The sequence below is a fragment of the Microcaecilia unicolor genome, chromosome 1 (assembly GCF_901765095.1).
Source record: "Microcaecilia unicolor chromosome 1, aMicUni1.1, whole genome shotgun sequence".
Classification (NCBI taxonomy): domain Eukaryota; kingdom Metazoa; phylum Chordata; class Amphibia; order Gymnophiona; family Siphonopidae; genus Microcaecilia; species Microcaecilia unicolor.
Window position 1 is genome coordinate 583,210,885 of NC_044031.1, and position 23,339 is coordinate 583,234,223.

The 23,339-nt window shown below is 42.9% G+C and overlaps 1 protein-coding gene across 2 annotated transcripts in view; it reads left to right on the forward strand.

Annotated features, from left to right (window-relative positions):
• NSMCE2 (NSE2 (MMS21) homolog, SMC5-SMC6 complex SUMO ligase) overlaps positions 1-23,339 on the forward strand; it is a 430,290-nt gene that overhangs the window by 229,706 nt on the left and 177,245 nt on the right. For both annotated transcript variants that reach the window (XM_030219065.1, XM_030219073.1), the window contains exon 4: positions 10,126-10,279. In XM_030219065.1, coding sequence (XP_030074925.1) covers positions 10,126-10,279 — 154 coding nt within the window. The remainder of the gene's footprint in view (positions 1-10,125; positions 10,280-23,339) is intronic.

Consider the following 23,339-nt stretch of genomic DNA (forward strand, 5'->3'; position numbering starts at 1 on the left):
TGAAATAATTTTACAAATAACCTTTTTATTATACTGGTCTTTAAACGTTTTAATACAACTCATTATTATGATTTTGATTTTGATTTTGACTGTTCGCCATACTTAATAATTTCTGATTATCCACAATTCTTATAGAGACTACATTTTTACAAGCTCCCTTTGTCTGTCAGTATATTTCCTGTGCTACTACTGATTGGTATGTTCAATTGATTTCTTTTCATTTAATATACATGTATTGAGAAAATATTTGCTGCAAACCTCATTTTATATGTTATTTATTTATTTCTCATTTAATGTATTATTACCTTTCTTAAATAAATGATATTAATGTTTTCTATTAAATTCATGACATTTATATGTAGACTTCTGTTCTTCTATTTATAGACATCCGTTTTGTCATATATCATACAAAATTATTCTCATACAGATTCTTTTTCATATTTATGTTTAATATAATTATTTTAATACATAATATTTGTAGAAACAAGTTTTATTATATATATCAATTCAAATTTATATAATCGGTTTACCTTTTGCTTCTTATGATGGTCATCTGATGATATAATAACAATATGTGCATCGATTCAGTTGACATTTCAGATTCTTAATTACAAAAATTTTTAATTTTTAATTATTACATGTTTGGTACATATGGTGTGTTTTTAGATTTCTATAATTGTTGTAATGTATTTGCTTTCATGTTACTTAACCATATATATGTTTGATTGTTATCTTTTAGACCCCTGATGAAGGTTTTTTTAAAAACCGAAACACGGACCGTGTTGGGTCCTCAATAAAGTTTTTCGGAGCATTTCATCTCTTTTTTTTGGTTTGATCTCTTGAAATTGTATTTCCACTCGTTTTTCTCTTGTGTGGTAAGATAAAGTTCATGTGGCACAGCCACACTAGGGAATCGTACAACTGAAGAGTTGTGTTATGTCCATTACGTTCTTTAGTTTTCATGTGTTGCAGAGATCAGGCATTTATGTTGGATCGGTAGGGTATGCCTTTTTAAACAGGTTAGTTTTTAGTGTTTTCCGGAAGTTTAGGTGGTCGTTCGTAGTTTTCAAGGCTTTTGGTAATGCGTTCCACAGTTGTGTTCTTATGTAGGAAAAACTAGATGTGTAAGTTTTGTATTTAAGTCCTTTGCAGCTTTGGTAGTGCAGATTTAGATAAGATCATGTTGATTTGGATGTGTTCTCTCAGAACTTCTCATACAATGAAACTTTAGTAAATCAGTTCCTTAATGTGCCTTTGTCACTGTCAAAGACCAGCAGTATCCCTTCCCCAAAACATGCTGTCAGCTGTGTGATAGCATTGCCTTGATAGGTGAGGCAAAGAGGCAACCATGGCCTGGGTCCCCAACAATTTCTCTCTCTCTCTTTCATATGTCCCCCCTCCAGCCTTAACCCAATGTCTCTGTTATCTCCCCTCCAGCCTTAACGCAGTCTCTCTCTCATGCCCCATCTCCAGCCGTAACCTAATCAGTATCTCTCATGCCCCTCCACCGCTTTCCCTCTCTCATGCTTCCTCCCCCTCCAGTCTTTCCCCTGGTCAGTCTCTCATATCCCACATCCAACCTTCAGCCAGTCTCTCATGCCCTCCCTCCAGCTTTCCCCTGGTCAATCTCTCATGTCTCCCCTCCAGCTTGTCAGTCTCTCATACCCCCCTCCAGCCTTCACACAAGTTTCTCTGTTTCATAATCTCCAGCTTTTGCCTCCCTGTTCGCAGCCCTGCCTCTGAAACTGCTTTCTTGGTTCTGCACAGTGATTGGGAGCTGCATTGTGCAGGAAGTTTGGGAAGACTCGAAGTTTCAAGTCCCGTAATGTTTCCTGAACCTCCTGTACAGCGCGGCTCAAGTATGTGGAGAGCCCGATCGCTGTGCAAAGCCAGGAAAGCAGTTTTTGAGACAGCGCTATGAAAGGGGAAAAAATTGGGGAGGGGGGGGGATATGAAATCCCTGGTGCCAGGGTGCAATTTCTAGGCGCCATGGTGACCTGGCTCCCGGGATTTGTCGAGCTGTGGTTTATATGTTTGGCTCAGACACCCCAAGTTATACCAAGGTTTTTTGTGTATGTGTTTGTGTGTGTGTCTGAACCAAACATATAAACTGTACTTAGAGAGGTTAGATACTGCTGCTTATAAATATATCTTATAAGTATAAGGGGGTAATTCTATAAAGGAGCACTTAGATGTAGACACCACAGTGCATCACAGGAAGCGTCTATTCTGTAGTGGCAACTGGGCACTCAGATTGCATTATAGAATATTAGGATAGAGCCTCATTGGCATGCTGAAACGTAGGCATGCTCACTTAATTCTAGGTCTGTGGAAGTTGTAAATGGGCATGCCTAGGAGTGCCAAGGAGCACACACACTGTATGTAAGTGGGAGACATGCCTGTGCTCTGCCCATGTGTGTACTAGAAGCCACGTTTGGCTTGATTTTCTATAATAGTAACATAGTAACATAGTAGATGACGGCAGAAAAAGACCTGCATGGTCCATCCAGTCTGCCTAACAAGACAACTCATGTGTGCTACTTTTGTGTATACCCTACTTTGATTTGTACCTGTGCTCTTCAGGGCATAGACCGTATAAGTCTGCCCAGCTCTAGCCCCGCCTGATATTAGATAAGATGGACAGTTCCCATACAGTGTCTTAAAAGCGAGACAAAGAATTTTGGATACAACATGAGCAGCCACTGGCATCCAATGAAGGTTTCTCAAAAATGGAGTGACATGCTCAAAATGAGATCTTTGTAGAATGATTCTCTCCACAGTGTTTTGTAATAATTGTAACATCTATATATATAAAACTCACCCTCAACGTTCTATTTGCACTGACGTCACTGAAGCCAGGTTCGTAAGTTCGAAGCTCTGAAGCCACAGAAAATCACAGTCTGTGGGCCCCGCCCTCGCGTCAAACGTTATGACGTTGAGGGCGGAGCACATTCTCAGCTCCAACGTTGTACTGCACTGTACCTCTGCTCCGCCCTTGCGTCAAAATGCGATGACGTCGAGGGCGGAGCACACGGGGGGCGTGCCAAAAGGGCCAGGGTCACACATTCGCACGGAGGCTGCAGGGGGGGGGGCCGGCGACACACGGAGACACAAAGAGACGGAGAGGAGCCTTGCTAGCGCCCGTTTCATTGCGATTTGAAACGGGCCTTCCTTACTAGTAGGTAATAAAGTTTTGTAGATACACAAATAAAATGAATTACAATAGTCCAATTGTGAAAAAATAAAAGTGTTTTTGCAAGTCATCCAAAAAAACAAAAAGCTGTTATCTGACTTAAAAAGCGCAGCTTATGAAATATAGTAGACACTAGCTGTGAACCTGAGGTCCCCCATCCAATTCAGAATTAATTCAGATACCCAAACTGTGGACTACACTTTGAAGGTTAATGCAATTAACATTCAAACTAAGGCAAGATAATGGAGCTCCCTTATCACCAACCCAAAGTATCAGTGTTTTTCAGTTTCAGCATAAGGTGATGATTTGTCATCCAATCCAACATGTATTTCTGTATGGATTTAAGTATGTAGCAACATATACTACCTAGAAAAGTGCTGCTGAATATTGGACAGAAGTATTTATATGTGCAGCACCATGCCAAACATATAAGTTCCTTTTGAATATTGGGCTGGTTGGCATTTGGAAGTTTTTTTTTTTTTACTGACTGTTTTGAAGAAATTTGAGCAAAAGCATCTGTTGTTTTTTTGCAGTTTTTATTTCTTCTTTTCCACACCCTCCTAATTTTGAGAGAAGTACAGCATTATACTCTTTTCCCTCAATATATATACTTGCACAATTGGGAAATCATATTTTACTTTTGAAGCTAGTAATAACAAAACTCAACCACCAAACCTCAGTCCCAGAAAGCGGAACAAACTACTGTACAGATGGTGACATAATAAAGTGATTTAAGAGTAAAGAAACCAAGGCTGAACAAAAAAAAATTATTGTAATGAAACTCAGCCAGGCATATGAAGAATTCAGAAAAGGGTGTGTTTATGCAGCTTTGGGGCAGTAATAAAAAAAACAGTTTCAGATAGCGAATAATGGGAACAAAAGTACCAGCTTCACTTCAGTTTAATCAAAGGAGCAAACATTTATCCTGAATTGTGGGGAACAAAGATTTAGCCTTGTATCTGTAGGTGCTGTAGTTGGACACTGGGAGCACATGTTCGGCTTCATATCTTTAGGCTCTGTATTTTGTCACTAGTACCTTTCTTAGGCTGTAGATCGTAACTGGGAGCACTGTGTCAGGGTTTTCAACAGCAAGTTTTCTTACTGTTTTCCTGCTTCCAGAGGTTTAGAGTGTTTTCAAGCTGCTCAGGCTACTTCCTATTTAGATAGCCAGTTGCTAGGATAACCATCACTTGGTCTACCAGCGCCCGGGCATTCCAGAGGTTGGTCACACCCATTGGTTAACATTGCTGCTAGTTGACAAGGGTCTTATGAGCTCAGTAGAGCTTCTACTTCACTTTTGCAGTTGCAGCTGGATGGAGCACCAGTGTTGTGCCTCTCCTCATATGGCTTTAGTACTCCCTCTCTGAAAGTGCACCTGAATTGCGCATCACCCTCAGATGGTCTTTGAATATCATGCCACCCTTTGATCACCAAGTTCATAAGAGGACTCTGGCATGTAAAACCTTTGTCCTGGAAGCCTTTGGTTCATTGGAAGTTAAATGTGGAACTGGCTTTGTTCTTGAAACCGTATTTTTGAACCTCTCGATTCTGCAGAGCTGAAACTCCTTTTCCTTACTGGTGGCCAAATCAGCCTGCACAGTCATTGAGTTGCAAGCACAGTTTTATACTTTCTGAATCTCCAGTTTCATTACAACAGAGTGATGAAGTTTCTACCCAAGGTGGTCTCAGCTTTTCACTTTGATCAGTCCACAGTTCTCCAATCTTCTTTCCAAAAGTGCATGCTTACGAAGGTGAGCAAGCTTTACAAACTGAACTCTAAGCAAGCTTTTATGTTTTATACAACCAAACTGCTCGTCTCTTTATCCCCTTTGATCCTAACAATCTGGAGAAAGTGATGATGAAACGCATCCTGTCAGAATGAGTAACAGACTGCATTGCTCACTGTTACTCACCGGAAGGCCGTACCTTCTGTTATAAGTGAAGGCACTTCAACTGAGAGCGATTGTCTGGCACATGAGGAGAAGAATGCAACCTGTAGCCCATCTTCTCTGTGTTCCAGTGAAGGAAATCTTCAAAGTAATGCTATAAGCCTTAGTTCACATGTTTAGTTCACACTACTATCTGGACACCCATCCATGGATTCTATAATGGTTGCCCAAATTTGTGTGCCAAAAATTTGGGCACAATCTTGAGATCTGCACACAACTTTATTGGTTAATGAACCAATTAACATCAATAATTGGGCACTAAATTATTGTTAATTGCCACCAATTAGGATTTGCATGCATCTGGCTGCACGCTATTCTATACCACTGCTTACCCAAATTCCATTGCACGCAACCCAAAAGGGGGCATGGCTTTGCCAAGGGGCTTGGGCAGGTCAGGAGCATTCTGAAAATTTGCTCGCAGTGTTATAGAATACCAGGGATGCATGCCCAAATTGTACGCTAGGAATTATACCTGGTTTCAGCACGCATAAGTCCTGGCGCCCAAATTTAGGTGCAAGAATTGGCGCTACGTGCAAGAGCACTCAGCCTGCAGCGGCCCTTATAGAATAGTGCTGTGAGCCAATTTTTTTCTAGTGACGATTTTTTAACGCCACTTAATGAATCCCATCCCCCAGTCTCAGAAGGACAGTATCTTTGTGTAGTCAGTACTACCCAATCTTTTTGATTGAGTGGCTCATATCTCCATGGGTTGCTCTCAGAAAACTGCAGCTGGCTACAGTAGTAGCAACCTTCAATTTTGGAATTCCCCACTAGTGTGTGTGAATTCATCTTGCTTATCAGTGGAGAAAGCAAAGCTGCTCATCTTTAAGAGGGTTTTCAATAGACAGCACAATAAATCAGGCACAAAAACTTACTCTCCATTCCAGAGAATAAAGGAGCAGGAAAGTAGCTTCTGCATGGAAACTGATGTACATGCTCAAAGACTTTTTGTTTTTTTTTGTTTTTTTGAGCTCTGAGAGAGCAAGTCTTAATGTTGTTAGATGACATCACCCACTGGTAGTCTGATTTTTTGACTGTCCACAGAGAACAACTTTGCTTTCTAAGCCACCTGCCCTTACAAAGGCGGCAGGCTACAATACATTCAATATTAAATATAGTCAAAGAAAACAAACACTACATCAAATATAACAAATGAAAAAACAACACACTGTACAATTAATAGCAAAATAAAAATAATTAAGTGACATTGGTAAACAAATAGCAGAATTATTATTCTACAAAAGGAAATTATCAGAAGACAAAAATAAAACACATCAAGCTAAGGAAACTAGACAAGCTTTGCATGGCTTCCGAAAGCTTAAATTGGCCCCCTCTACCTGCATGTCCTTTGGAAAGAAATTACATAGAAAGGACAATATGCAAGAAAGGCCTTTAAGGAAAGAAGCTTTAGAAAAATCTCTTTATTTTAATGTACATTCTCCGAGAACAAGCAGGCATTAATTCTCACAAGTGGGTATCACGGCGCCGCATTGCTCAGTCCAGGCTCTTTATGAGCGTCTATTTGTGGGACTTGGGTGTGCAAGTTGATAGACTTGGCAGACTTTCTCCCACTGGAGCAGGCCGAGATTGTGCGCCAGTTGGCCAAGCAGCAGAAGCCATAAAAGCTTATGTGGAGCGGCGTGAGACATGCTCTACTGCCTTCCTGCCCATCACTCATGCACGGCTTCCACATTACTTTTTTTTTTTACCACGGCAAGAAGACTGCGTTTGTTACTTTTCTTCATACCCAGTCTGAACTTTATATTTGGTATCTTTCGGCAGTTTTTCACTGTGCCTTTTTGTGCATTTGTTTTCCCTTCTCTTACTGTACATTTTTAGTTTATTTTGTCAGTTTTTAAGTTTCCTTTATTTTCCATCTGCTAGGCCGCGTTTAGGCCTGGTCTCTGGTTGGGTCTTTCCCGTCTCTTTTTCCTGATGCCTTTCCCCTCTTTTCAGGCACCATTGCATCTTTTGATTTAGGAAGTTTTTCCGTCCATGTCCATGTCCATGTAGGAGGAGCCAGCATTTTGAGTAGACTGGTCCCCCTGACATCCCAGGAAAGCAATAGGGCACCCTAGGGGCCACTTCAGTGGACTTCATAAAATGCTCCCAGGTACACATCTAACTATTGTTCCCTTACCTTGTCTGCTGAGCCCCTCCAAAACCCACCATCCCCAACTGTAAACTACTACCATAGCCCTTATGGATGAGGGGGGCATCAATATGTGGGTACAGTGGGTTTCTGGTGAGTTTTGGAGGGCTCACAATTTCCTCCACAAGTGTAACAGGTAAGGGGAAATAGAAGCCTGGGTCCACCTGTCTGCAGTGCACTGCACTGCACCACTACTAGACTACAGGGACCTGCATTCTATTCTAATGGACCTGAGTGTAACATGTGAAGCTGGCAAGTAATGTTTTTAATCACATTTTTTTGGGGGGTGGGAGGGGGTTAGTGACCACTTAGGGAGTAGGGGGAGGTCATCCCTGGTTCCCTCCAGTGGTCATCTTTTCATTAGGGGCACCTTTTTGTCCCTTATTTGTTATAAAAATAGGTCTAGCAATTTAAATGAAAATATTATTCTATACTCATCTTAAACTATCTATCTATATAAAACGCACCTCCAACATTCTATTGAAGCCTCACCTGCAAGCCGGAAACGTCTCCCTTTGTGGTGGTGTAGATATCCGGTTTGCCCATGAGTGTCTGCCCCGCCCTCGCGTCAAACATGATGACGTCGAGGGCGGAGCACTGACACTCAACGAATCAAGGAAGCCCATTGGCTAATCTCTGTTTCCACTCCACAATGCAGCCGTCATTCCCATACACTCAAAACCAAACAAAATCGCCGCTGCACCCCATCCCCCCGGCCGCAGTCCCCCTCACCCACCCACCCGCAGCTGCTCGGTCACCATTCCGCCGCACCTCCTCTCCTCTCCGACTCTGGCCATGCAGCAGGACGATTACTACACACGAGTGGAAGTGACCCAATCAACTACAATGTAAGCAAGGAAGCCCATTGGTTAATCTCTGTGTCCACTCCCCAACACAGCCGTCATTCCCATACACTCAAAACCAAACACACCTAGGAGCTGCTGATCCACATTGTCGTTTTTTTTTTCCTTCTTCCATCTGAAACACGTCTAAAGCTGTTTCTACTGGATAAACTGCGCCTTAACAGGTAAAAGACAAAAGGTTTTTGTTTTTGGTTTCTTACTGTACACCTTTTTAATTTATTTGAAAGCTACCCATCTGTACATATGAATATCATGAAATCTAAATTAAATATCACTAAAACAGCTTTAAAAATTATTCTACCTGGTAGAAACAGCAATTTTAAACTCTGTATTTTCAGATCATTTGTCAACAATACAAAGTTTATCCAGGTAAGTGCCCGTGGCTGCGCCAGCCCCGCCGTTGCCTGTCAATGTGTGTCACTGAAAGAGTATGAGGGAGCTCCAGCTGCCTGTGGGTCAGGACAGGACTTAGCTGCTGGACGCCAGAAGCAGTGTCTCCTTAGGTTGACAGCAAATAGCAACCCCCCCCCCCCCCCACCAAGCAGGGAGGGGACAGGACCGTGGAACTGGGAGGGAGGGGGAGGGACCCTTGAACTGGTAGGGGGACTATGGAACTGGGAGGGAGGGAGGGAAGGTGACCCTGGAACTGGGAGGGTGGGGACCCTGAAACTCTGAGGGAGGGTGGTGGGAACCCTGAAACTGGAAGGGACCCTGGAACTCGGAGGCAGGGGGGATGACCCTGGAACTCGGAGGGAGGGAGGGAGGGAGGGGGGATGACCCTGGAACTCAGAGGGAGGGATGGAGGGGGGATCCTGGAACTGGGAGGGAGGAGGGAGGGGCCCCTGGCACTCACACACACACACTCTCTCTCTCACGGACACACTCGCACCCAGTCTCACTCTCTATCTCTCTCACACACACACACACTCGCACATTCACTCTCTCTCTCACAGTCAATCTCACAAACACTCTCTCAAACATACACACTCCGAGGAAAACCTTGCTAGCGCCCGTTTAATTTCTGTCAGAAACGGGCCTTTTTCACTAGTAGTTTAATATTTTCACTTAAATTGCAATAAGGATTCTATATATAAGTTGGTCTAATTGGGTGAACCGATGAGGAGGTGTGTGCCATCTATCATGCTAAAGAAGTTTCATAGACAAGAGGCACCGCTGAGGTCACTGAAAACAAAGATTAAAGAATTATTTTAGTGCTTGACACCTGAGTTTGTTGAATTAATTGTGGAATACTGTACACTCATAAGATAGATAACATAATCAATGAGGTGGGAGTGAAGAGATATAGTTCTGTTTGGAGTCTCCTACATAGCTTAATTGAATATTGAGTGCCACTGAGCCCCTACGTCTTGCCCCATCCTTGGCCACCTTTAAATCTAGACTGAAAGCCCACCTCTTTAACATTGCTTTTGACTCGTAACCACTCGCCTCCACCTACCCTCCTCTCCTCCTTCCTGTACACATTAATTGATTTGATTTGCTTACTTTATTTTTTGTCTATTAGATTGTAAGCTCTTTGAGCAGGGACTGTCTTTCTTCTATGTTTGTGCAGCGCTGCGTACGCCTTGTAGCGCTATAGAAATGCTAAATAGTAGTAGTAGTAGTAGCACTGTTGAGTGACACACCATATCAATAGCAGGTGTAAATGGATGCACCAAAATTTGGTACTTTAGCACATGAGATACATTACTCTGAGTCAGAATAAAGTGTATAAATATTAGACCTACCATGTCTCTCCACTATGAATGCCCTCTACCATTTATGCGCTAAGCCAGTTGAGCACAAAAATGAGAATAGCACTTAGCACTCCACTAGCACTTAAAGTGTGTAAGTGTACATTCGTGCACATAAGGGCTAGTGTTCCAGACATTTAAGCATGCAATGACACAAATGTAAGTGCCTGGTTACAGGGGGATGAGATAGTTATGATTGTATTTTATTTTTGTATAGGTAAAGCGTGATCAGCCTGAAAGGATACCAGATTTCAAAGCACTAGTGAAGGAAAAGTTTGCTGCCTTGCAAAGCAGAAACACAGATGAAGATCTCAGAAGAAATAAAAGATACCTCCAGTTCAAAAACCAGTTGAAAGAGATGAGGAAGCAAGGTATGTGATCACACTCTTACTGCTGATACTTTGAGAAATTTTTAAATATTATGGCCCTTGTTTTGAAAAACTGTTCCTTGTTAGCCCATTTTTAGCATTATACAGGGCTGATCATTTCAGTTTTAAAGCTGTGACTCTGCATTTCATGAGTGCTGAGATTTAGTGCCATTTGTAACCTAGTTTTCTATAGCAAAACCGGCTTTATGAAATCATTTGTCTCATTCCAAGTGTTTCTGTTCAGTTCTCTCCTCATACATTTTGAATGGGTCATTCATTGTTATTTAAATTTTCACCACAAATAACAGTGCACCTAATGACTTCTTGCTCATACATTTCATAGTCCCTTGACATCCCCAACACTTGGAATCCCTTGTTTGTTTGTTTTTCATTTCCCATAGGGAAACTGTCCAGTTCAATTAAGTTGAAACATCAGGGATAGCAAAGCACTTTGTGATGTCATTAAGCATTTTTAAAAGCTGTCTGGCTGTGATTGGTTAGCCATTAGCAGATTCATTTCTTACATAATTTCCTATCTGGAAGAAGGTTTCTCATGTTTGATGATACACAGTACAGCATAGGTGCTAATATTTCAAAATGATTGGTGGTGCAAAACACAGTACAAAATAGCTCTCCCTGGATACAGTGAAGGGGCTTGCCCGTTACTGGGGGTGTTCTCTGGCACCCATAGAGCTGGCTCCTATGCGTAACCCTGGCTATAGAAATGCTAAGTAATAGTAGTAGTATGCATAATATTACTTATTATGCAGAACTTCATGTCCAAATTTCTGTATTAAAGAATAAACTGGACACATGAAATGTTTATATGTCATCGTTTTAGTTCCATTTGCACTGTTCAGAGCTTATGGGCATTGAAGTAAAAACATCCTGTACCTTTTTTATTTATTTATATATTTTGTTGACATTAGTACACTACCATTTGTGTTAAAAAAAAGTAAGGCAGTTTACAAATATAAAATTATAGCAACAGCAAAGGCAAAAGACTAGTCTCCAACATCAAGAGTGACAGACTCATGGGGGGAAGAGGAAATAAGAAGATACTGTCTGAAAAACAAAAAAGAACAGAAGCTTGTAGAGATCAAGGGAAAGATGGATGGTGTAAATTACAGGTAGCAACCAAACCTAGAATTTAGGAGGGGGTGAATTCAACTTTCAGTAGTACAATGATCGTAAGAATAAAGCAAAAGCAATAATGGAGAGGCTCAGCCTCCTCCAAAAAGTAAATGTCTTTGAATAGCTTATTCAAAGCCAATGCCTGAATCCAGTAGAACATCTATGGCAAGACTTTAGGACAGCAAACAATCCCCAACCAGTTTGAAAGAGCTTGAGCTATTCTGCTGAAAGAATGGGCACAAGAGGATTGTGAAAAATTACAAGAGGACCTTTCGAGACTGGGAGATTGGGCATCCAAATGGCAGATGATGTTTAATGTGAGCAAGTGCAAAGTGATGCATATGGGAAAGAGGAACTCAAGCTATAGCTACGTAATGCAAGGTTCCACATTAGGAATCACTGACCAGGAAAGGGATCTAGGTGTCATTGTTGATGATATGTTGAAACCCTCTGCTCAGTGTGCTGCGCCGGCTAAGAAAGCAAATAGAATGTTAGATATTATTAGGAAAGGAATGGAAAACAAAAATGAGGACGTTATAATGCCTTTTGTTTACTCTATGGTTCGACCGCATCTTGAATATTGTGTGCAGTTCTGGTCACCGCATCTCAAAAAAGATATGGTGGAATTAGAAAAGGTACAGAGAAGGGCGATGAAAATGATAAAGGGGATGGGATGACTTCCCTATGAGGAAAGGCTAAAGTGGCTAGGGCTCTTCAGCTTGGAGAAGAGATGGCTGAGGTGAGATATGATAGAGGCAGTGCTTTTTTGTGCCGGTATGCACCGGTACGGCATACCGGCACCTTTTTTGTGTGGTCCGTCCGGTGGTGTGCTGGAGCCGGCTCGCAAGAGCCGGTTGTTCTTCAGGGCGAGCCGGCTCTCCTCCCTCCCTCCCTGATCTACAGAGTCCCAGTCATACCTGAAGAAGGCAATGGATTCTTCGGGGCAGGCAGGAAAGATCCTCAGTCTTGCCTGCCTGCTGCTGGCGCTGACCCTCCCCCGCTGCCGGATCGCTCTTTAAAAATGGCCGCTGAGACTTCCAGCAGTGGCCTCACAAGACTTCTTCTGAAGTCTTGCAGGCCGCCCTTGTAAGTCTCAGCGGCCATTTTGAAGAGCAATGCAGTATATCCACGGGACAGTCCGTGCCGGCAGCGGGCAGGAAAGACTGAGGATCTTTCCTGCCTGCCCCGAAGAATCCACTGAACAACCTGGGTGGCTGGAGGGGGGGGCAGGGGAGAGGATAATCGCTGGGCATGGGTGGCTGGAGGGGGGGCAGGGGAGTGAGGAGAATCACTGGGTATAGGTGGCTGGAGGGGGGGCAGGGGAGCGAGGAGAATCGCTGGGCATGGGTGGCTGGAGGGGGGCAGGAGAGCGAGGAGAATCACTGGGTATGGGTAGCTGGAGAGGGGGCAGGGGAGTGAGGAGAATCGCTGGGTATGGGTGGCTGGAGGGGGGGCAGGGGAGAGGAGAGAATCGCTGGGCATGGGTGGCTGGAGAAGGGGGCAGGGGAGAGGAGAGAATCGCTGGGCATGGGTGGCTGGAGGGGGGGCAGGGGGAGAGGAGGGTTGCTGGACATGGGTGGATGGAGGAGAGGGCAGGGAGAGAGAAGAAATGCTGGACATGGATGGAGGGGAGGGAAGAGTGAGGAAGGAGATGAGATAGGGAAAAGGAAGAGAGGAGAAAAACTGCAGATGGATGAAGAAAATAGGCAGAAGCTAGATCCACTGGACAGTCAAGTCTGCGGAGGACCCAGCTTTTACTTACGGATGTAGGGCAAGAAATGATGAAGAAAGGCGGAAAGTAAAGAAATAAATGGAAAGGAAGCCCTTGAAACGGAGTTAAGAGGACAGATAGCAGCAGAATCGGATACTGGGCCAGCATGATCAGAAAAACAAAGTCACCAGACAACAAAAGGTAGAAAAAATCATTTTATTTTCATTTTAGTGTTTGAAATATGTCCAATTTGAGAATTTACATCTGCTGTCTTATTTTGCACTGGGTATACTGGAGCTGTAACAGCTTACAGAAATTATTTATAATGAAAAAAAATCATGTTATTTTTTTCTCCTATATTAGTATAATATTTTCAATGATTTCTATTTATATGCACCATGGCTGGTATAAGGGGTGTGGCCAACATGGGTGTGGCTATAATGGGTGGAGTCATATGAGGTGACACCCCCCCCCCCCCCCCCCCCCGCCCACAGTGAGTACTTGCTCCTTTTTTTCTACAAAAAAAGCACTGGATAGAGAGCTATAAAATACTAGGACTAGGGGGTACGCAATGAAGCTATAAAGTAGTAAATTTAAAACGAATCAGAGAAAATATTTCTTCACTCAATGTGTAATTAAACTCTGGAATTTGTTACCAGAGAATGTAGTAAAAGCAGTTACCTTAGTGGGGTTTTAAAAAGGTTTGGCTATCTTCCTAAAAGTTCACAAGCCATTATTAAAATGGACTTGGGGAAAATCCACTGCTTAATTCTAGGATATAACAAAGTATTCAAACTAACATGAATACAAGTATGTTTTTACTTTTTTTTGTTTTTACTGTGTATAAAGTGGAGTAGTCTCATATATATAACACAAAAGTAGTGATTTTCTCACTCAGTAACTGAGTGTATCATACGTGTATATGATCTAATCATTGACTTGACCTCCACCAACCTTTACTATTAACTTGCTAATAACTTATATTAGTACATCTCTCTTTATCCAATCGTAATCAACAAAGTTTATACAGCACTTAACTTGAGCAACCTGCTCAAGTTAAGTGCTGTATAAACTTTGTTGATTACGATTGGATAAAAGAGATGTACTAATATAAGTTATTAGCAAGTTAATAGTAAAGGTTGGTGGAGGTCAAGTCAATGATTAGATCATATACACGTATGATACACTCAGTTACTGAGTGAGAAAATCACTACTTTCGTGTTATATATATGAGACTACTCCACTTTATACACAGTAAAAACAAAAAAAAGTAAAAACATACTTGTATTCATGTTAGTTTGAATACTTTGTTATATTTGACGCTCGACAGAGTGTTGGCACAGTTTTTGTTTTGATAATTCTAGGATAAGCAGCATAAAATGTACTGTTTTAGGATCTTGCTAGATACTTGTGACCTGGATTGGCCACTGTTGGAAGCAGAATGCTGAGCTTGGTGGACCTTTGGTCTGTCAATACCTATGTACTTATGAACTGCACTATACTGTCATACAAAGTTGGTAGACACTTATCCTTAATGAGTCATGTCTGTTATGACTGCAGAAGGGACTTCACCGACCATTGATTCAAGGAGAGTTGAAGACTTATGTAGTTAAGACTTTTTGATTTCTTATTCTTAATAACTTTTTACATTTCCATAATTATTGTTTCACATTGTGGAGAATGCTATATAGATCAGTGAAACAAACTCCTAATTTTATGCCTTTTGAATTGTAGCTTTTAGATAACAGAATGTGAAAATGTACAAAGATGTGACATGTGTACAAGATACTATATGAATTTGTAGGTAAAGATTAGCAGTTTGTGTAACAGTGGGATCCAGAAATTGATAGGAAGTCAAAATAGAGAGAGCACTAAGGGTGTAGTAGTATGGAATAATGAGGGGGATGATTCTTAAGAAGGTGAAGTGGATGAAGAGCTGACATCTGCAGTAATCTAATAAATAATCTAAAGATGAGAAGAACAAAACACTGTATGCTGTTCTGAGGCTTTTTAAATTGCTATTAAGGGCCCCAAGTTAGTATCAAGCAAATTTAGCACCATGTATGTAAGGTCAGTGTATGAAGGCAGCTTGCCTGTAGGTGATCATATTTGACATGTCATTTACAAGTAGAAATGATGTTTGCTTTAAAACTCAACCTCTTTAAACCCTTGGCTACCAGTTTTACCTATATCTTACCTCAATACTCCATTTTCAGTTCATGAATAAATAGTTAATATGCTCCTGAAGCATGTCGGAGTGCCGAAACGTGTCAGGCTCACTATAATTTGACTGGATCCTTAGTACATCCTTGTTTTGTATTTTAATTACTGATACAATAAGAAGTCTTAGGTATCACTAGCCTTTTATTGCTTTCTTCTTTTGACCACTTTGTGTTTGGACTGAGCACCCATGATTGCAGAGTACTGGTAGGCGCCCTGGCACGTGGCTCCTGGCCAAGGACTGTTATTGCCAAAGACTGAGTTAACTTCAGTGGGGAGGTGTGAATATAGCACAGGTGAAGGCTTATGGTGCTGTTGCCTAATAGAGGTTTGTTCCTATTAAGCTGGGTGCCCAATGAAACAGGAAGAAACCACCAGGCAAGAAAACGAAACCAAGATGTTTCACAGCTCCAAACTGATCTGCTTTTTATCCACTTCATTTTTCTCTGAACCACCAAAACTCCTGCAATAAAAGAGTAAAAGAACATTGTGAGAACCTGGTATATGTAGACCGTTTCTGAAACATTTTAGTGCCACGTCATAGTGGCTCAGATTATTATGGTTTTATTCGACCCTCAGAAGGATGCTTCATTTTGTGTACCTTTTCCTTCCTGCTGTTGCAGGAAAAGGTTATTTACATTTAATGCAATCTCAGGTTATCTGAAAAGGGAATTAAGTGGCTTTTTTTGCTAAGCTGCATTAGGTGCTAATGCGCACCTCACACAACAAAAATGAGTACCATAGGGCTCACTCAGGCATTCTGTGGTAACTTTGAAATCTGCACATTTCAGGGGCGGAGAGTGGACTTCCCTGCACTACTAATTTTTTGCACAGATACCATGTGAGCCCTTACTGCTTACAAAATGGGTGGTGTTAATTTTAATAAATGGCCATTCACTAATGGCCACGTTAGTGCATGATCATTAATACAAAAAATAGAAAATCTAGGATTTTACGGCCACAATAAAAGTGGCCTCAGCATGCAGAAAGACCCACGTAAGGGCACACTAAGGCCTATTTTTATTGCAGTTTACTAAAAGAACCCCTAAGTATTTCCATTTTTATTTTTTATAATCCAGGGTAATCTTCTACAGAAATTAAATATAAAAGGTATAGAATGTGGAGGAAATAACATCATTGACGGGAGGTGGAGATATAATCTCTTAGCTCCTTGGGGGCTGTGAGTAAAAAGTGATTTTGTCTTTTCTAAAGACATCCACCCAGGAATAAAGTAATTATCTATGTCCTTCTAATTGAGATGTTGACACAAAAATGTCTGGAGAAATTTCAGTACACTCTGGGTAAGTCCACTAATGGTCAAACTCAGTCGAGCACGGCGATTGCAAGAATTTCAAAGATGGCGTTGATGCAGACTGATACAGAGGAGGAGGATTCTGATGCTGGCACTATGAGTGATGGTGAAATTACCAAGTGGACACGACTTGGTGGTTGAAGGCTTCGAAATGTGAAATGAAGACAGGCAGAAGTTCAGGCTGCACTTCTGGAAATTCACAGTGATGTTAAAGACATTGGAATGTGGTTAGAGCTGATGGAGGACAGCATGGATTTCTTGCACACCTGATATACTGATCTTAACACCATAAGTCTGAAGCAACTTAAAACTAACTCTGAAAATGTTCAATATTTTTGAAGATCTCGAAAATCAGTTGCACAGGAGTAACCTGCAATTTAACCTTCATTTCCATTATCCACGATATATTGTAAGCCACATTGAGCCTGCAAAGAGGTGGGATAATGTGGGATACAAATGCAATAAATAAATAATAATAAATAATAAAGGCAACCCTGAGGGTAGAAATTATCAAGACTGCAAGCAGGTTGTGATCAAAATATGCTCTAAACTGCTGAGTGACTCCAGAGCAAGCTTACTCCTAAAATTGATACAGCATACTTGAGCTTGGGTCCCCGGACGGACTCGGAGCTCCACATTATTGTGTTTTGTTTTCATAACTATTCTGTGACAGAAAAGATAGTGCATGTCCTGAAAGAATTGTTGCGGGAGAACTGTAAAATCAGAGTATAGTAACATATAGTAACATAGTAAATGATGGCAGATAGACCTGAATGGTCCATCCAGTCTGCCCAACAAGATAAAATCATTGTGGTACTTCATACCCGAGTTTGATTTGTTCCTGCCTTTCTCAGGGCACAGACAGTAAAAGTCTGCCCAACACTGTTCCTGTACTAAAAGTTCTGAAGCTAACGTCGAAGGCCCTTAAAATTTACACTCCAGCACATCCATATCTATTAAGCCACGATCAGAGCGCAGACCGTAGAAGTCCACCCAGCACTGGTTTTACTCTCCAGTTACCAGCGTTGCCACCTAAGATTCCGTAGATCCATTCCTTCTAAACAAGATTCCTTTGTGTTTATCCCATGCATGTTTGAATTCCATTACCGTTTTCATCTCCACCACCTATCGCGGGAGGGCATTCTACGTATCTGCCACCCTTTCTGTGAAAAAATACTTCCTAACATTACTCCTGAGTCTGTCCCACTTCAACCTCAATTCATGTCCTCTAGTTCTACCACCTTCCCATCTCCGGAAAAGGTTTAATTGTGGATTAATACCTTTCAAATATTTGAACATCTGTATCATGTCACCCCTGTTTCTCCTTTCCTCCAAGGTATACATGTTCAGGTCGGCAAGTCTCTTCTCGTACGGTTTGCAATGCAAATTTCAAGACTTAGCCCATTCTACTCTGCAAAAGCGCAAAGACCTCAGAAAAGTTACTCGCTACATGCAAGCTACAGAACTCCAGTACAAATGGTTATTCCCATTCGGGCTTCTGTTGGCAGTAAGTCTAAGAAATGGAAACTGTAACAGAGGTCTAGAAGTTCTTGGTGGAATCAGAATGTACAAACCTTCAGGTGGCTGCTGTTAAACCAACATCTTCACAACATCGCGCATCAGGAGTTGGTTGGCAAAAGATTCCAGGCACCAGACATCGACGCTTGCCACATCAGCGGGAACCTTACTCTTTTCTCAGCTGCATTTGGTTTCGATATGCTTAAGTCCAGTATAGCCCATACCATTATTACAGTTTGTTGCAAATTGTTTATCAGTTGACCTAATTGTTTTGAAGTGAGAGTTATTTTGGGACTCAGTCACAATTTCATCTTTGGCTGTATTTGTGCAGAAAGGGAAGAGAGAGTTTATCTGGAATAGTACTTTGGAGGTTGTTGGGTGGGGGTGGGGAAACCAATTTATGTCCAGATCCTGATAATGAGCACTTTCCTGTAGGAATTTGGTTGGCAGTGGAGGTGGACAGCCAGCAGGACACTGGGAGGGAAAAGGTGGGAGGGTGGAACTTGGGAGGTGGGGGGGGGGGGGGGGGGGGAGTAATGCAATTTGACAATCTGAAGGGTTAAATGGGGAGGAGGGAATTCAATTAAAATTGGCTCCAGGAATGTAAATGGCATTAATAATCCTGGGAAATGGAGTATAATTTTCAGGAATTAAAACTGTTAAATTGGGATATCATTTTATTATAAGAGACGCATCTCCGTATGCAAAATCATCAACTCTTATTGCATAGATAATATGCTACATTGGGAGTGCGTCGTCCAGAGGGAGGGGGAAGTGGGAGGTCTTGCTATTTTGCTGCACTCTAGCTGTTCCTTTGTCTTGCATGAGACCTATAAGGATCATTGGACCGCTGCTTGGCAATAAGAGCCTTCTTCAGGGTAGAGTATACATTTTTTTTAATGGGAGGGACTTTTATAAAAATAAACTTATGTTACAGTGGGAGTATGATTTGGGAGAAGGTGAGCAGTGGGGCTTGGAAAACAGTGTTTTTGAGGGTTCAAAAGACCTCTATTTGTGTTCTGATAAAAGAAAATGCATTTAAGGTGGTCACCAGATGGTATTATACCCCAGATAACTTGCATGTGATGTACCCAACTAGTGTGTTTCATGTTTGTTGGAGGTGTTCTCAGGCTTGGGGCACCTTCTTTCATATTTGATGGGCCTGTCCTGCTTTGCAACCCTTTTGGAGCTCTGTGACCTCTTTACTAGGAAATAGTTTAGGGGTGTGTCATGAAATGCCTAGTCACCTGCCTGGGGTTATCCTATGGCCACTTAGAGGGTCTATCCCCAGCACAGCTCAGGTTCGCCTGCACCTGCTGCTTGTGCTCTACACTAGCACCCTCTTCCACCGACTGAGACATCACCACCTCTGAGTGAGTCTCCCGTTCTCAAATTATCCCCAGTGATTTCTAGGTTACTGGGGCCACACTCCGTGGAGATTGGAGTGTTTTCCGACCCTCATTACTCAGAACGAGGGGGCGCTTCTGCATCCCAACCTCCAGTCTCTGGCTCTCACGGCCTGGATGTTGAGAGCGTAGGTTTTGCCTCCTTGGGTCTGTCCGACGGTGTCTCCCGAATCTTGCTTGCTTCCAGGAAAGATTCCACTAAAAAGAGTTACTTCTTTCTATGGCGGAGGTTTGCTGTCTGGTGTGACAGCAAGGCCCTAGATCCTTGCTCGTGTCCTACACAGACCCTGCTTGAATACCTTCTCCACTTGTCTGAGTCTGGTCTCAAAACCAACTCAGTAAGGGTTCATCTTAGTGCGATTAGTGCATACCATTACCGTGTGGAAGGTAAGCCGATCTCAGGACAGCCTTTAGTTGTTCGCTTCATGAGAGGTTTGCTTTTGTCAAAGCCCCCCCATCAAACCTACAGTGTCATGGGATCACAACGTCATTCTCACTCAGCTGATGAATCCTCCTTTTGAGCCACTGGATTCCTGCCATCTGAAGTACTTGACCTGGAAGGTCATTTTCTTGGTGGCAGTCACTTCAGGTCGTAGAGTCAGTGAGCTGCAAGCCTTGGTAGCTCATGCTCCTTATACTAAATTTCATCATAACAGAGTAGTCCTCCGCACTCACCCTAAGTTCTTGCCGAAGGTGGTGTCGGAGTTCCATGTGAACCAGTCAATGGTCTTCTCAACATTCTTTCCCTATCCTCATACCCGCCCTGCTGAACGTCAGCTGCACACATTGGACTGCAAGCGAGCATTGGCCTTCTACTTGGAGCGGACACAGCCCCACAGACAGTCCGCCCAAATGTTTGTTTCTTTTGATCCCAACAGAAGGGGAGTGGTTGTCGGGAAACACACCATCTCAAATTGGCTAGCAGATTGCATTTCCTTTGCTTACGCCCGGGTCATGTCACGGCTCATAGAGTTAGAGCCATGGCAGCGTCAGTGGCCCACTTGAAGTCAGCCACTATCGAAGAGATTTGCAAGGCTGCGACGTGGTCATCTGTCCACACATTCACATCGCATTACTGCCTTCAGCAGGATACCCGACGCGACAGTCGGTTCGGGCAGTCGGTGCTACAGACTCATTCTATGACCTCTTACTGGCTAAATCCAGAGGTCAATATTCCATCCTCATTCTTCTTGATCTTTCCGCTGCTTTTGACACTGTCGATCACAGCATACTTCTCGATACCCTGTCCTCACTTGGATTCCAGGGCTCTGTCCTTTCCTGGTTCTCTTCCTACCTCTCCCTCCGCACCTTTAGTGTTCACTCTGGTGGATCCTCTTCTACTTCTATCCCTCTGCCTGTCGGCGTACCTCAGGGTTCTGTTCTTGGTCCCCTCCTCTTTTCTATCTACACTTCTTCCCTTGGTTCATTAATCTCATCCCATGGCTTTTCCTACCATCTCTATGCTGATGACTCCCAAATCTACCTTTCTACCCCTGATATCTCACCTTGCATCCAAACCAAAGTTTCAGCGTGCTTGTCTGACATTGCTGCCTGGATGTCTCAACGCCACCTGAAATTAAATATGACCAAAACCGAGCTTCTCATTTCCCCCCCCAAACCCACCTCCCCCCTCCCCCCGTTTTCTATTTCTGTTGATGGCTCTCTCATTCTCCCTGTCTCCTCAGCTCGAAACCTTGGGGTCATCTTTGACTCTTCTCTCTCCTTCTCTGCTCATATCCAGCAGACCGCCAAGACCTGTCGTTTCTTTCTTTACAACATCCGTAAAATCCGCCCCTTTCTTTCCGAGCACTCTACCAAAACCCTCATCCACACCCTTGTCACCTCTCGTTTAGACTACTGCAATCTGCTTCTTGCTGGCCTCCCACTTAGTCACCTCTCCCCTCTCCAGTCGGTTCAAAACTCTGCTGCCCGTCTCATCTTCCGCCAGGGTCGCTTTACTCATACTACCCCTCTCCTCAAGACCCTTCACTGGCTCCCTATCCGTTTTCGCATCCTGTTCAAACTTCTTCTACTAACCTATAAATGTATTCACTCTGCTGCTCCCCAGTATCTCTCCACACTCGTCCTTCCCTACACCCCTTCCCGTGCACTCCGCTCCATGGATAAATCTTTCTTATCTGTTCCCTTCTCCACTACTGCCAACTCCAGACTTCGCGCCTTCTGTCTCGCTGCACCCTATGCCTGGAATAAACTTCCTGAGCCCCTACGTCTTGCCCCATCCTTGGCCACCTTTAAATCTAGACTGAAAGCCCACCTCTTTAACATTGCTTTTGACTCGTAACCACTTGTAACCACTCGCCTCCACCTACCCTCCTCTCTTCCTTCCTGTTCACATTAATTGATTTGATTTGCTTACTTTATTTATTTTTTGTCTATTAGATTGTAAGCTCTTTGAGCAGGGACTGTCTTTCTTCTATGTTTGTGCAGCGCTGCGTATGCCTTGCAGCGCTATAGAAATGCTAAATAGTAGTAGTAGTAGTACAGAATCTGTTCGGGGTTTAGAATCCAACTCCACCCCCCTAGGCCCATTTTTATTCTGTTCCAGGCTGCACTCTCAGTTAGTTGGTTAAGTTTAGGTCAATCTCAGTTATGTCCTCGCCGTTGCGAGGCCCAGTTGACCAATGTTTATTGTTTTGAGTGAGCCTGGGGGGCTAGGGATACCCCATCAGTGAGAACAAGCAGCCTGCTTGTCCTCAGAGAAAGCGAAAGCTACATACCTCTAAAAGGTATTCTCCGAAGACAGCAAGCTGATTGTTCGCACCAACCCGCCCATCTCCCCTTTGGAGTTGTGTCTTCCCTTGTCTTTGTCTTTGCTATTTACTTGACTGACGAGCACGCTCGCGTTCGGGCGGGAAGACGGTCACGCATGCGCACTGTGCATGTGCATGCGAGGGCTAGCAAACTCTTTTGTTAGTGAAGATCTCCGATCGGAGGGGCTGCCATGGACGTCACCCATCAGTGAGAACAATCAGCCTGCTGTCCTCGGAGAATACCTTCTACAGGTATGTAGCTTTCGCTTTATCTCCCAGATTCTATATATGGTTCTAAATTGTAAGCTGTTTGAGCAGGGACTGTCATTTTGCGTATGGTGTACAGCACTGCGTATGCCTTGTAGCGCTATAGAAATGATAAATAGTAGTAGTATGCCTGGAACAGACTTCCCGAGCCCATACGCCATGCGCCCTCCCTGCCCATCTTCAAGTCCTTACTCAAAGCCCATCTCTTCTCCCTTGCTTTTGGCGCCTAACCACCTTCCCTACATAGCTTATAACCTTTAGATTGTAAGCTACCTACATTGACTACATAAGTTGTAAGTTACCTACACTGACTACATAGTTTGTAACCTTTAGATTGTAAGCTCTCTTGAGCAGGGACTGTCCTTCCCCATGCTAAAATTGTACAGCACTGCGTAACCCTGGCAGCGCTATAGAAATGCTAAGTAGTAGTAGTAGTAGTAGTGCCCAAGTTGCATGTGCAATTTAATTAATAAGCCAATTAGTTTCCAGTATTGGTCACTAACAGTCACTTATCAGCGTTGTTGGCAACAATTTGGATTTGCGTGTACATCTTGCTAGACTATATTCTATAAAGATGCACACACAAATTTTTTTTGCATGCAATTGAAAAGGGGGCATGGCCACAGGAGGAACATGGGCAGGTCAGGTTGTTCACTAAAAATGTACACAGTATTATAAAATTCAGGGAATCCATGTCTGATTTATGTGCGAGGATTTACAGCAG